General features: G+C 40.0%; 1 protein-coding gene across 1 annotated transcript; it reads right to left on the bottom strand.

Annotated features, from left to right (window-relative positions):
- Window positions 1-273: 273 nt before the first annotated feature.
- Window positions 274-14,651, bottom strand: hacd2 (3-hydroxyacyl-CoA dehydratase 2). The gene is made up of 7 exons (XM_037686787.1): window positions 14,448-14,651; window positions 12,379-12,496; window positions 11,644-11,662; window positions 9,958-10,046; window positions 9,332-9,453; window positions 5,134-5,312; window positions 274-2,904 (listed from the first exon to the last, which is right to left on the bottom strand). Exons 1-7 carry the CDS (start codon window positions 14,567-14,569, stop codon window positions 2,822-2,824), a joined length of 732 nt encoding a protein of 243 aa, XP_037542715.1. The 5' UTR covers window positions 14,570-14,651; the 3' UTR covers window positions 274-2,821.
- Window positions 14,652-15,593: the final 942 nt, after the last annotated feature.

Here is a 15,593-nt window from a genome sequence, read left to right on the forward strand (position 1 = left end):
TTATTCACTGCACAAAGAAGCTGAACAAAATGTGAAAGTCGCAGTAAAAGATTGTAAACAAATCTAAAGATAAACGTTCAGACAATAATAATTATTTAGACACATTCTGCATCCATTCGGGGGTCACACCCTGCGCTTCATGGCCGTGTGCACAACTTCCATCCTGTAAAACGAGTCACAAGTAGAAACTTTCTCTTTACCTGGACTAATAAAAAGATGGAGTTTACAGCAACCACGCGTTTTCTCGTGTTTCCACAAAAACAAGAACAGACGTGCTTGTCAAAGTTTGGGTTTATTGTAAATATATACTCAGAGATCATCCCTCTCACAAAGTGCTGCCTCCTCGCAGAACTTCTGTATCAAAATGTAATTTAACAGAACGAGTCGTGGAGAAAAACATGCTCAAAAACAAGTTGAGGTATGACGTCATCATTCCAGGCGACTGCCACCTGTGTCATGCAGTTTTCTAACGAGCTGTGCACGATGTGTCCACAAGCAGCCTGAATCATGCTCGAGGGTTTACGGGGGAAAGAAAACGAGCAGAAATATTTGGAGATGAATATACTGAGGTAATTAGGCACACAGTACACTCCAGAGATCTGCAGCAGAGCTTGGCCGATAGTCTTTTTACATCATTTATATAATTTGTCACAAAACAACTGCTCTGAATGAGGAGGACAAGGTTACGACCTGTAGCTTTGTCTTCCAGCCACGGCGGAGAATCCATGAACTCAAGTGGCAGTATTTACTCAGATTACTTTATTCCAACACGAAGAAACCAGTCTTTTTTTTTTAATTAAAGAAATATTGACTGTTCAGTGGATTCTCCTCAGGGAGGCTGTGGAAACATCTGATGTGTGGAGGGGGATGTTAAGTTAAGTGGCCTTTAGTGTTCAGGTAACTCAGAATCTTTCCAATTATGGGGCCAACTAATTTAATTTTGTTTCTTTTAAATGAATATATAAATGAATAATTAAAAAAAAAAACTTCAGTAATTGTGTAAAATAAAGCTTTTGGCAGATAGAAAGGTTGGTGTAGCAGAATGCATTAAAGGATAATTTAAATCTTTTAAAGTAGGGTTCTGTGGACAGGTTATGAACTATTAATATCTTACCTGTCGTAGATAACTCTTCGGACGACCCGTTTGAAGAGGGTTTATTTCTGACGCGACTGACAAGCTGACGGCTGGTCTGAAAACAGATTTCAGTTGTGCTCCAAAGATTTCATGGCAGTTTATGCGCACGCCTTTTAAAAACTTTTACACAGCTGTCGACTTTGCATTAGTTAAACGGCAGCTAGCTGTAGCACTTCCGGCGCAGCTTGACGCACTTCCAGCTGGAATAGAAAACCCCAATTCTGAAAAAAACGAGTGTTGCTCTTTTACTTACAATGTTTACATTTAATTAGAAATCGTCTCATTTATTAGTTAAAAAAAAAAACACAATTTGATGGTTTTGTCTTGTGCTCAGTAGGGAATCACCGTGGATTATGATGTTTGCAGATGACATTGAGATCTGTGGTGAGAACAGGGGACAGGTGGAAGAGAACTTGGAGAGGTGGAGGTATGCACTTGAAAGAGGAGAAATGAAAGTCAGTTGTAAGAGCGAGTCCATGTGTGAATGAGGGGGAGGACTCGCTGTGGAGACCCTGAAGAGGGAACAGCTGAAAGTTTTGTTCCGACTAGCCATTCTCATCAACAGGATCAGTTTTCAAACTACAGCCATTTAAAGATCTACAAGAGGCAATTTAATATTTATTTATAACCTTTTCACAGAACCCCACATTAAAAGGTCTGAACTATCACTTTAAGTTTCAGCGGAGACATTTTGTTCCCTTCAGTTAAAATAGTTGAAAAGGTTAAAACTTTCATTTCAGTGTCACAAATCAAATCTGCCCCACACGGAGGGGGCTGCTACTTGGAATTAGCATTTTACAGTAAATCCTCGTTGATTTGCGGAACAAACAATTTGAACATTCAACATATTCAGGCTACAATGCATCTTTATTTGTTTGATTTTTACATATCAGAGCTCATTTCCTTTGAAAACACTTGCTACAGGTTCACACTCTGTTCACTTTATGCTCAGCTGTCCCATTTCTTCAATAGTTAAAGCCACGTGATAAAACTTATAAAGGAATGTTTTAACTCGGTATGCTGTAATGTTAAAAATAAGAGTTCACGGGGTTGGACGCGACTTGTCTCGATGTACATATAAATCGGAACGAATAAGAAATATCAAGCGACCGTCGCTGTGAACGACAAAAATCAAACCAACGCTGAAGCAGGTCGGCTAAACAGAAAAAGAAGCATGCGAGCACGAGACAACGGTTTATTGAGCTAAATGAGGAATGATCAGACGATGCAATAAAATACACAAAAAAACAAATCAAAATCCAACGAACCATTCCTGTCAGTGCTAGACTTCACATTATTCTCTTACATTAGCCCAAAGCAGACCCGCTTCTTAAAATAATGTTAAAATAAGGGGCGGTGATGAATTTATTCTATTACTAATAAACGCTCTCTTGGCGCTCCCTTCAGCTCGAACGAGCTTTGGTCAATACTCGGAGCAGCGCGGCTGCGTTCAAATCAAAATACTTTTTTTTTTAAAGCTGCAAACTCCCAGATTTAACGCGTTATCACAATTTGATCATAAATTAAAACGTAACGACACCGGCGTGTCCTGGGTTCCTGAACGATGCGGCAGCTGTAAACAACAACAGAGGTCCGTTTGAAACGTGAAAAATCGATCTGCTCTTCATTTTGCGGGACGTTTTGGTTTCTTTCCTCCCTCGTGAACTGTTCTGAACTCTGCTGAGCTCACTCCATCTTGCTGTAGTCCTCCGTGTGGCCCAGCACCTTCTTCCTCTGTCGGATCATGTGGAAGTAAAGCTGAGGGAACACTGAGGAAGACGAGCACAGACTTCAATCAGTGTCACGTAAAACGCTTCGCTTCACAAACTGAAGTGACTTTGCAGACCTCCATCACTGAGGAGAAGTATGTCACATACACTCAAATATTCTCTGCTGTGGGTGGAAATATAAAAAAATACATTATTACGCTGAAAGGCGCCGTTTACTTTGATAATTTCCTGAAATTACTATTGATTAGAAATTTGATGTGAGGAGTGAGCACGCTCGTTTGTGTTCATGTTATCCACATGTGCTGTAGTGCCTTTATGAACAAAACAACACAAACAAAAAACATGAAGAATATCTGAACTTATAGTCACAATACAAACGACGGCACAGCAGGAATGTGTTAAAACAGGTAAAATCCTGTAACTTCATTTAAAAAAACAAGATAAAAAGTAGGGATGCACCGATCCAAATTTTTTAACTTCTGATCCCGGTACCTAAATCTGGATATCGGCTGATACCGATCCCGTCCCGATATCTTCATCATTATTGCTTTTATATGAGGCTGTGATAATCTCCTCTCAAGTACAATTTGTACAAATATATGCATGTCCAGAACAGCAACATGAGGTAAGTTTTATGAATGTTGGATAAGTTTCAAAGTTGGAACTAAATCCTGCTAACACAAAACATGTTTGTTTTTATTATTCCCAGCTTTAAAGTGGATATTAAAGCGATTAGATGGCTTCAAGCATCTGCTAAGTTCATGGCATAAACCAACACAGACACGTTCCTGTTTTTCAATTCATATGTTTTTTTATGATCGTCTACTGTTGTACTGATAAATATCTCCTGCAGGGTAAACTAGATCTTGGCTGCAAGTATCAAGCTGTGAAATCCTTCGTTTTCTACAACTGATAGCGGTTGGTCATTAATTACAATGAAGTTTAGCAACTTCATGGTAAACATTCGAGCTCCGGGGCTTCAGCGGTGTCTTCTTCTTGTTTCCCTCCTCCGAGGCGGGCAGGCTGACCGAAATCAGACTGCCTTCTCCGGACTGAACGAAAACAACACACCGCTGAAGCCCCGGAGCTCGAATGTCCAACGTAAAACTAACTTTAACGTGGTTTAATGTGGCGCTATGGCTCTGCAGACAGTGCACGTTGCTGTCTTGCTTTGTGGTGTTTAGTGTAAAATACTTCCACACAGCGACATGTTTAGATGAAAAGTTTGTTAGCCGTTAGCCACAGTGCTGCTAACTCAGTCCTCAGGTTGTAGCTGGCTGCAAACTATGAACTGGATTTCCTGAATGTGAGGCGGGTCTTATTACCCTGGGTTCATGAGACACGCCGCCGTTCAGGAAATCCATTCCGTAGTTTGAAGCCAACGTGCATCGTGGATCAGAAATCTCTGAAGGTTGGATCGGAAAAATCCGATACATAAATTATGCTGGTATCGGAGCCCGATACCGATACTGGATCGGCCCCACCCCTAATAAAAAGATGATATAAGATAATGGAGGGTTGTGAAAGGATCAAGGACAGATGTGTGAAGGATCAAACCATTCAAGAAATACTGAAGATTTAAATAGGACAACTAAAAAAACAAGTACCATATTTTCTGGTCTAAGCTGCTACTTTTCCACACTTTGAACCCTGCGGCTTGTACAGCGCTGCAGATAATTTATAGATTTGTTGCTGTTGTTTTGTGACAGGCTAACGAGCTTCCTGCCACCAAAACATTTAGCTTTCTCACATCTGGGCTCTCACAGAGCTGCCCAATACACATCTGTCTTTGGTGGGGTGGGTCCTCATGACTCAATGAGACTACCTGTATAAACAAAGATAACAGTCGAAGCAATGAAATGGGGATGGGAGGAGAGAACCCCCTCCCCATCATATGCAGAGCATGGGGGGGGACTCACGTGCTCACAGAACAACATTTGCTCCGTAGAGCAGGAGGACGGCTTGTGCAGGAAGGAATATGAAGACAGCGATCAATGACTTCCTGTAAGGATGCTGTGCCGTGTGATCGGCACTGTTCAGACAAAAACATTTACCGTTTTGTATATACTGTACTGGGTAGCATTAGCTATTTATTTATACGATGACATACGCTGATGCTGTACGTCACTGTGCGACAGCCTCTTAGGATTGTGGGTAAAAACAAAAACCCCACACAGCTACACAAAAGCTCCACAGTGGGTTGTTCCCACTTACTTTACTGTTCCAAGTCACCCCTAAAATGACAAGCGAGCGCACTCCTTTACTCACAGGGGATGTAGGAGACCATGACGAGGATGAGGAAGGTGTAGTAGTCGAAGGAGAAGTTGTACTTGTTGGGGAGGGTAACGGAGTACAGGCCCGTTTTCTGCACGTACGGCAGAGCTGCATAGATGGTCAGCAGTTCTCCGGTCACGCCCATCGGATACAGCACGATGAAAAAGGTGTACCTGCAGCACGGAGACAACCAGGGAGACATGAAACCTTTTCACATCATTACTGACTGATTCAAATATCCAGAGAAGAGGGGTGGGTCGCATTACTTTTATTAGCATCCAAACACTGAGGGACACGTATGATAAGGTGATGGAAACGACGACTTCAAATAAAAACAACACTGATGGCCTCGAAATTAACAGCTTGTAGTAGATGACATTTTGCCAAGGGCAGCGACACTAGATGTGATTTTATCTCATTAAAACGATGCGCTCAGGCTTTGATGGAGTGCCACCAGGAAGTGAATCAAGAAAATATGAAACGGAAGTAAATATATATTGAAAAGGCCGTTTTCATGGAGCCGATACCAGAGAACGGAAGAAAAATTTACTAAATGTCCCCAACACTTATGTGCTAGTTGACCATTTCTAAAACACAAAGGACTCTACTGCCACTGCATGCTTCTAGATTAGTTTAGATCAATAAATATTGAGGAATTATTTTATTTAAGGACCACTTGAAGACGAACAAGCGGTACGCTGACGTCTCCTGTCGCTGAAGGATTTGAATCGTTTGAAATTTTCAAGACGAGTATTTTTCACGTACAAGTAAACTTTAATTCTTTTGGTGCAAGATATCCAAGTGAGGAGGAGTTGCACTGCGCATGCAAACAGAGTTGGGCAGAACAGAGTGAGGGATCCTGGCAAGTGGGTGGAGCCACCAGGAGCAAGGGCGGAGCCAGGGGGTGGCTAATGGTGACCAAGGCCACCGTAAATTAATCTATGGCCACCCCAGTTAGTTTGAGAAAACTAAACTTTATATAAAAATTAGATTGCAAGGTTTCCTTAAATTATAGGGTGGGCAACACACGTGTGCGCCAGAGGTGGAAAGAGTACTGAAAATTTGTACTCAAGTACAAGTACAATTACACTGCTTAAAGTGTACTCAATTGCAATTAAAAGTACTGGTGTTATAAACATACTTAAGTAAAAGTACAAAGTACTCTTCTCAAAAACTACTCAGAGTATTAATTTTTTTTAACCAATCGATGTTTTATTGTGTTAATAGAAGACATTCAGTTAAATTTACTGCATGTAATAGCTACATTCAAAGCACATTTCTCAGACGAACAATAAAGTATAGAAAAACTACACTAAGGCCATTTCTTTTGTAAACAAATGTGGATAAAGCAGGAATTTTGTTTGTTAAAAGACATTTTGTAAGAAGGCGTAGAACAGTTTGAACTTTTCCAGACACACTGCGAACAACAGGCAGGTAAGTGACATGTCTGTCACCCTTCACCTTCTGAACCTTTTGTTCGGCGTCAGCAGGAGCTGGTTCTAACCGAGTCTATCCGGCTTCGTTCGGCTGTGAGGAGCATCTCTAAACGGCTCTCCACAGAGTTGTCCTTCGCTTGCATCACGGGTAATTGGTGCGTGCACGATCTGAGACACTTATTGGCTGCAAAGATGCAGATGAACGGTTTGAATATTAATTCAAATTGCGGCCGTACTCCGTAGCGACTTCTGGTTTTAAAAGTAGCAAAGTAGATGACATGGTCTAAATTGTACTTAAGTACGAGTAAAATTACACACTTGAAAGAAATACGCATAAAAGTATAAGTACCCCAAAAAAAATCTACTTAATTACAGTAATGTGAGTATTTGTAATTCGTACTTCCACCCCTGGTGCGTGCACACACACACACACACTAGTTTCCCTCGACCTTTCTTATGCCTAGATGCAGACACACACCAAAATGGAAGTCGGCACCGTTGCTTATTTTTGACCCGATTATTTGAGGATATAATTTCAGGCAACATAAAAACTAGAGAGCGTAGTTTCCTGAGATGATCGGGGTGACGTGTTTACATACACCAAGTGTCAGTCAGCATGTTGCGAATTGTTTTTCCAAGTTAACAAGATTAATATGTTCATGTATCCACCTTTCTTATGCCTAAATGCAGCCACACACTAAAATGAAAGTCAACACCTCATTTATTTTTCAAGTTATGCTCACGTGGATAGACGAACAGACAGATGAAGGATATTTCCTATTCCCCCCATTTGCTCCCCGACTGGGGACAAAAAAAGCCCAAGTGTGAAATTAAATACGAGACGCACGCTCAGCTCCCTTTAATCTACAGAGAGGAAACTTCAAGATGAGAAAATAAAAACTCTACAGCCCCAAACCTCTCGAGTGTTCTCTATTAATCTTCCACAGATGTACAAGCCATCCCCATCTCTCTGGGTGCAATTCAGGCTGAAAGTTGAATACCAATATAGCAGCGGCCTCGTTTGCTACCTAGCAACAAAGACCGCAGAGAGGAAGACTCAACTGTTGCCTCGGTTGTAGGAGCAGAAAAATCCTGTTTACCAGACAGACGTGTTGGTTTGATCGTGGAAACAGGATTTGTATGGGTTACGTAAATAATCTGTTTTGAATGTACTGTTCTGGTAAAGACTGCTCTGTGATGCGCGACCGTTTCACGCAACGTTCTTTAAAACTCTAATCATCACGACCGTATCCAAAAAGACGAGTCCCGAATCTGACGAATAAAATCAAAACCACGGTGAATTATCTTATTTAGGCAATTAAAAACTTGTTTCATTAAGAAATGAGGACCAGAAACGCTTTTCGTCTTCTCAAACTGCACATTCAGCTGGTTTTAAATTCAATTTGAATTCACTAATATTCTTCAAGATGTCTTCTGAATATTCATTGCAATTCAACGCGGTGTCATAAGATAAGGTCCTCACAAAACGAACCTGCTGCTATGGCTGTGTGACGCCAGCTTCGTCGTATAAGCCTACAACGTTGAGGGACACGTCCAGCTTTGACTGTGACAAGAGGAAGCTTAAAGGCTGGTTTGTTCTGGCAGCCGTGTCTCCGTTGTGCTGAGAGAAACGCTCGTGATAAAAGACAAGAGTTCAGCAGCTAACGGTTAAAACAAAGTTTAAACAGAGAGCATCTAAAACGAGGCAGACTTTACAAACTCACAGACATAATATGGAAAATCAAGTGAGCTGTTTTCACCCAGACATCTTTATTTCAAGGATTGTTGTCACAATTCATCAACTTTGTCCAACTCTGAGCAAAAAGCATCAACAACGCGCTGCAGTTTTTCCACAGCTACTCAGATGAGCTTTTTGACTATTTAGTTACACGGAGGGACAGACAGCTTCAAGGTGGAGGTGGAGTGCATCAAGGATCAGCTCTGAGCCCCTTCTTGTTTATTCTGGTGATGGAGCGACTAACAGATGAGCTCAGGCAGGAATCTCTGTGGACTATGTTTGCAGATGACGTTGTGATCTGTGGTGAGAACAGGGAACAGGTGGAAGAGAATTTGGAGAGGTGGAGGTATGCCGAAAGTCAGCCGTAGTAGTAAGTATATAAAATATATCGGTATCGACCAAAAATCCAGTATCGTGCATCGCTATTAGTAAGGGCCGTATTTGGCCCTCAGGCCTCGAGTTTGACAAGTGGTTTAGCGACAGTGGTGTAGTCTACATTTTTGTACTGGGTATACTGTGCTTGGAAACCGAAGTACACCAGTCAGTACAATGTGAGATTCAATTTATTTAGATTTTGAAGCACAATTGATTATTTCTAAATTTCTCTGATGCTTATATTTGAATAGACAACAAACAGTTTTGTATTAAAACCATGTCATAGGATTTGTAAAACAGTGTCAAAGCAAAACACGTTCAAGTATTAAGTAGTAAGTATTAATTATGCAAAAAGCAGGTTGAACCAACTCGATGTGTCTATAAAATGTTCCCAATGTGTTGACAATGACACGAGCCCCATGATGTCACATCACTGGGCACTTTCGAGTGGTTACACTGTGATTCTTAAGCTTTTCTCGTATACCCTCGTTTACTACACCGCTGTTTAGTGATTAGTCGACCTTGTGTGGTGGAGTGGGTATTAAAAAGCAATGTGTGTGAATTGGTGACCGAGACCTCTGAAACGTTTTTTAAAAAGTTATTCAGCCGTAGAGAATCAACCTCCTCCGTCTGATTTTCCTACCTGGCCCATTTGATGAGGTACGGCAGGTGATTGAGAAGACTGAAGGTGTAGAAGGAGTAGCGGATGATCTCGGTGACCGTCCAGGCTGTGACGAAGAGCAGCACGCTGTCCTCGCTCTGTACCTGCACCAACACACACACAAAGCATGATGGGAGGCAGACGGCCTGGCGTCACGCCGAGTTCTGCTGGAGGATAATCCAGTTTTCATCAGAGGAACATGCCGCTTGTTTTAGACGCTCAGATCACTCTGCATCCTCAGACATTAGGTTGAAAACGGCGCAGATGTTAACAGGAAAACCACACGATGCTTCGGCTCACATTCACATGAGGAAAAGAGGACTTGAGGAAAACATGTCAGTACCGCATCATACAACGGACACACAAAGGAAATGAAAGACCAGAGAAGAACATCCTTCATATTATTGAAAATATTAAGACCTAACGGATTCATTCCTGCAACCTTTCAGCAAGACTCTGGGTTTACTTACACTTTTAGTCCCCTCGGGTCTAAAAACAGGGCAAACATCAACGGGTCACTTTAACACAACAGCAGGGTGAGCTGCTTAAGATGCCAATAAAACGGTGCAGGTGTTGAACAGCTGGAGTGTTTGAAAACCTCATCGTACCTCTCTGACGCTGTGAGTGACGGCCCAAGTGAGGAAGACCCGGGACATGACCTGAAACCCGGTCAGAACCACAGAGGACGGTACGATTCCTGAGTTAGGAGACAAAACAGAAGCTGGTTCGATGTGGAAGGAGTGAGCTGCACACACAACAAATACTTCATTTCCCAGAATCCACAGCTGTTTTGCTGTTTACTAAAGATCAGTCTTAAAAAAAAAAAAACAGAGTGACCCCCTCATATTTAAACTGAAATCATCAAACTTTTTAAAATTAAATAAAAAGTTTAATTTGACTTCTGATCAAAAACTTGGCACAAAGCCTGAAAACATTGTTTGCTGCATTATTTTATTTATATTAGGGGTTAAACGACTACATATCTTTAAAAGTCGACTTTAACGTGATAAAAGTCGAGTCGACTAGTTGATGACGTCATAGGAACTCAAGACGTTATATCATATTTGCAAAAAAAAAAAAGTTTTATTTTATTTAATCTCCCACGTGGATTGGGTGGAATAGGGTTGGGAACAGTGGGGGGGGTTTGACTAGTCGACATGAAATATAAAAACTTGTGAGATTACACAAGAAACGATTAGTCGACTAGTCGATTAGTCTATTTTGCACCTAATTTATATACAGTCAAAGTTGACCCAACAGAGTCGGTACGAGGAAATGACATACATACATACATACATCCATACATACATCCATACATACATAACATACCATACATACATACATACATCCATACATCCATACATACATCCATACATACATACATACATACATACATACATACATACATACATCCTCTGAAGCTTATCGATGGTCACGCTGCAGGAACAGAAGATCCAGGTGACCCAACGTGTTAAAAATTAAACATTTCAAACTACAGAAATTGCATTTCCTGCAAAAGTGCAGTGTGAATTCTTACTGCAGAAAAACTTGCTGAAAAACGGATGAAATTAACTTTAAAAAAAAAAAAAAAAGTTGAAATGTAACTGAAAAGGTAGAAATCAGAAAGAACATGTTTGTCCAATTAGGCTGAAAGAAGCAGAAAAAAGTGGAAATTAACACACACACAAAATACTTCTGAAAAGTAGCTAAAAAGGCAGAAAGAAGCTTAAGTTACCAGAAGGAAGTGGAGAGAGCGCATTTTTGCTGAATTAGGCTGAAAAAAGTTTAAATGAGTGCAAAAAAGTGGATCTAGCCAAAAAGCTTAAATGAGCATAAAACAGCTAAATAGTAGCTGAAATAGCAGAAAAAGCTGAAACTTGCAAAAATAAGCTGAAAGGAGCAGAAAGAAAGAAGCAGCAAATTAAAAAAAAGAAGCTGAACCAGAACAAAATGTGAAAGGAGCAGCAAAAGGTCATATTTGGAACAAAAACCTGAGCTCTTTGAGTGAGGGGCCTTTTAACGTTGGAAAATATACATATAGTGTCCTCCATTTGCCTATGTGGAAGTTAAAGTGACTGTATATATTTTTGAAATCAAAGAGACGTCCAACTTGAACTTGGCATTTTAAAGAGTGTCTGGATTAAAAAAACATTAAAGAGCAAGTCTTCCTGTTTCTACACACTCCTTCCGTCAGAAGTTTATTAAAAGTAAAATCTAATAAGTGCACACAAAACCAAAGCATCCGACTGCTTCACTGGGATGATCCTTCCGTGTTCACGTGCAGAGACACTCACCTACAGCGCAGTGCAGGATCTGGAGAAAGACGAGAGAGAACAGAACCGTCTCAGCGTGGAGCGCAACGTTTGCAAAAGTTCACAACATTTTACAGTTGATGTCTTACTTTAACCAGAAAACATATAATAACAACTCTATAATCAATATAATCACATAACTTTAATAATTGTTGGGGGTTTTTGTGAACAATTGCACCAAATTTCACAACTGACAGTTTAAAGCACCAACTTATTGGATTTTTTAAAATTTTTTATTTTTATTATTTTATTTGAGAAACATAAAAAAAAGACGACAGTAAATTCTTGGACCACACTGTGTCCGGACACAAACGCCTCCTGCTGCTTCACTCTAATCTGTAGTTTCCATTTAAACAATCAGGACATGAAACAGAAAATGTAATTAATCTGTAGTGTTCTGCTACACCGACACATCGTCACATATCTGACAGGAAGTCATGAAAACAAAATGTCTCCGTGGTTTTTGGCTCCGTGCCTTCAACCGAGAGACGTGATAAGTTTTCACGCTGACGTTTTACTCAGGACATACCAAACATTTAAGAGATAACAAATAAATAAATAAAAAGACTTGACGCCCCTTTCATTTTTTTGATTTTTGCTCTAAAACTAGCAACAATGAAACAAACTACTGAATCCCCAGTATTTGAATGTATTCTTTAAATATTGTGTGTTAGATGAGTTTTATATTAAAATTCATCGGGACTGCCTGGACCTCACCTCCAGAACCGCTCCGGTCTGAAAGAACTTCAGGGGTTTCTCGATGGAGTAGTACAGACCATGGTAGCTCCCTCTGGCCAGGTAGGCCCGAACCAGACCCACAGCGATCACCAGCCACCTGGAAAACCACAACTCTGAAGGTTTCACACACGAGCCGCCGGTAAACGACAATTCACTTTCACGCCGCGTCCAAGGAAAGAAGTTCAGTTTGGTCAAAAATAAAGTACAACGCTGTAAAACCGCACGCTCAGAGGAAGTGCTGAGAATGACTTTCTGCTACTTTTAACAACGATTTTAGATTAATGCGTGTAAAACGTATCGAGTTATTCATTTTGAGCCTCCTACAGTCAGCCGACTGTGGCAGACATCTTGAATCAGGATCACTCATGAAGTTAATCCGCTGCAGATTCAACACCGGTAATTACTTTTGGGAGAGTTTCAATGAAATTCACCCAGTGGTTCGTGAAATATTTTACTAACAGACGAACAAACACAAGCACAGACGAGCAAAAGACGTGTGCGACTTCCAGCGACGAGCAACAATTTACAGGTTTTAGTTCGTTTCGAGCTCTGTGGATATAAAAGTCGTTTTAGAGCGCGAACTAAAACATTGAAATCCACATGATTTATTTAAAAATATTCAAACATTTCCGCACGTAAAAAGAGATCATTAACATTTTTGTTGTTTAAGACGACTTATGGCAAACAAAAAGATAAACGTGTTTTAATGTTTACAAAGCTAAGTTTTGTTTTAGTGAGTGTTTTTTAAGCCACATATTAAATTTTTCTAAATTTCCGAGCAACGCTGGTAAAGAATTGATTTGTTCGTGTGGGTGTCAATATTAATTGATCGCAAGGAAGATCTTTTGTGGGGAGATGTCTCATTAACGGTGAGACATGATTTAAAGTAATATTCTCCACATCGTGGTTTAATAAGTTTTACATCTTGGCATCAGTTGTGGACTACTGTGCAGAAATGATTGATTTCAGGACCAGTGGGGCGCACACTGAGGACGCCTTCTCAGTGGTGGGCAAACTGGAAAATGGCTGCACGCTCGTCTCACATGAACAATGCACGCAGTGTGCACCAGGCAGAGCGGGTAAATGTGACCCAACTGGTTGAACAGTGAAATAATTACGCCTCGCACTCCGTTGTGCAACCGTTTGGAAATCAGACTCATAAAAGTCGCACGGGAAGAGTTCAGAGTTCAGAGCATGTGATGTTGTGAAATAGATGATATGCAACGACTGGAAAAACTAACGTTAAGTACATTTAATCGTCTTCAGCAGAGTTTTGGTTTGAGGTGTTGTTATTTTTTGCTAAATCAAACTGAAGAGTCTGCAAAAATCAGAAGCCACCATCATTGCTCCTTACTCTTATATTTAAATCTCTGATAAAAAAAAGTAACATGAAACCCACATCTTTCTTGTTTGAACTAAATTTGGGGTGGCAGTCCTTTAATCCAACATGCTGAACTCTGATTGGTTCGTTTCTGCAATTATTCTAAATCAGATCAATTTTTAATTATTGGAGTCAAAGTTGGCACGCGCTTCATTTTTAATCATAGAATCAAAATCTTAAACTATAACTACTTGTTTAATATTAAACTAAATATAGCATAAACAAAAAAGCCCAAGTAACGTTTAATGGACATATTAATGATGCATAAACAAATTAGTTCACTGCATAAGAAAAATAAAATCACCATTTTTGGCTCAAAATAAGCCCACTTGTTAATAATATCCATAATAACAAAAAACACAATAAAACGTCATTGTTTTGTTGAAATGCAAAATATCCTAACGAGACGCGAGCAGACAGTTTTATTTGCCACAAGATGAATTTTATTTCCGCAGTCTGGACCTTTTCATTAACGTGCACGCCAGCTGGGGTCTGTTGTTAATCTGTGCAAGCCATGAAGGCGAGGAGAAAACAATAAATTCACCGACCAGCATCCCACCATCACTGTTTTTAGAATATTAAGCACAGTTTCCATGGCTGCAGTTATAATAAGTCACATTAAAAACTCGCTCCACAGCGTTAGCACGAGGACAAACACGCTACATACCCTGCTGTCATGACAACATTGTAAATGACCAGGTAGGCCGTGGCCAGGGCGCCGGGCCCCTTCTTCTTCTTCGGTCCCACTTCGCCGTGGGCCGCCTTGCTGGTCCCCGGGGCAGCTGCCATGACTCCAACCCTTCAAACGGTCCTGAAAGACGGCGGCTGTCGGGCTTACTGAGCCAGGAAACCACCGGGGGCTACAACAGGATGTGACGTCATGAAACAAGAGGAGTCACCCATTATAACTTCCGCTTTTCTTTTTAGACGATTTTTTTTTCCGGTGCAGAAAATCAGGCATAGGTTTATAACATATATTTAAGTGTTTTTTTTTTTTTGTATAAATATATTGTTTGCTTGATTTATTTTTTCACATAGTTTATAAATTTGAACGAACTAGTGGACTGATACCATCTTGAGCTATGAGTTTCTCTTTGTCCGCTTCTTTTTTTTTTGTAATTAAAGTAAACAAGAGGAGCGCCCCCTAGCGTCAATTCTGGTCATCAAAAGAATTATGGTCATTTATTTTTCTTCCACCCCCCCTTTTATTTTAAGGTGCATGAAATAAATGCTATTAACAAATATTATGTCCGTGAGACAAGTAATTCACACTGCCAAAAGGTAGAATAAAGTGTAAAGTTTCAATTAAATATTATTTTCTAGCTATATCATGTAACCCATTTTTTAAATAAAATAAGTTTAGTGTTCACAGTGTCATTTTTTTTTCAGTCTTCATAGGAAAATGTATTTCAAGTAACAAAATGTAAGTGTTTTGTTGTTGTTGTTTTTTACTTCTACCTTAACATCTCCAAATTTTTAAAGCTTGTCGTAAGATTTCATAGTACAGTTTGTATTAAAAATAAAGTGTTGTGATGAAATAGTTTTTCTAATCTGCTAAATTGATCACGCCTCTAATTGGAGAACTAGTTAAACAATAAAGTTGTTACTAGAGTCACTAGAAGCCAAAGAACACACTTTGGCATTAGGATGGAAAGAATCAATGAAGCACTTGAATGAAATTAAATGAATAGATTTAGTAGACCGAAGTTGTTTTTACAGATAGATGGATGGATGGATGGATGGATGGATGGATAGATGGATAGATGGATAGATAGATAGATAGATAGATAGATAGATAGATAGATAGATAGAT

The sequence above is a fragment of the Nematolebias whitei genome, chromosome 13, assembly GCF_014905685.2.
Source record: "Nematolebias whitei isolate Nwh7 chromosome 13, NemWhi1, whole genome shotgun sequence".
In the NCBI taxonomy this organism is placed as follows: domain Eukaryota; kingdom Metazoa; phylum Chordata; class Actinopteri; order Cyprinodontiformes; family Rivulidae; genus Nematolebias; species Nematolebias whitei.

What these genes read in the sequence shown, in the direction of transcription:
- hacd2 (XM_037686787.1), bottom strand. Translation starts at nt 14,569, where the DNA reads ATGGCAGCTGCCCCGGGGACCAGCAAGGCGGCCCACGGCGAAGTGGGA. An exon ending in AATGTTGTCATGACAGCAGG is followed by an intron (nt 12,497 to 14,447) that starts GTATGTAGCGTG and finishes GTGGTTTTCCAG; the next exon opens with GTGGCTGGTGATCGCTGTGG. An exon ending in CATGGTCTCCTACATCCCCT is followed by an intron (nt 2,905 to 5,133) that starts GTGAGTAAAGGA and finishes CGTCTTCCTCAG; the next exon opens with TGTTCCCTCAGCTTTACTTC.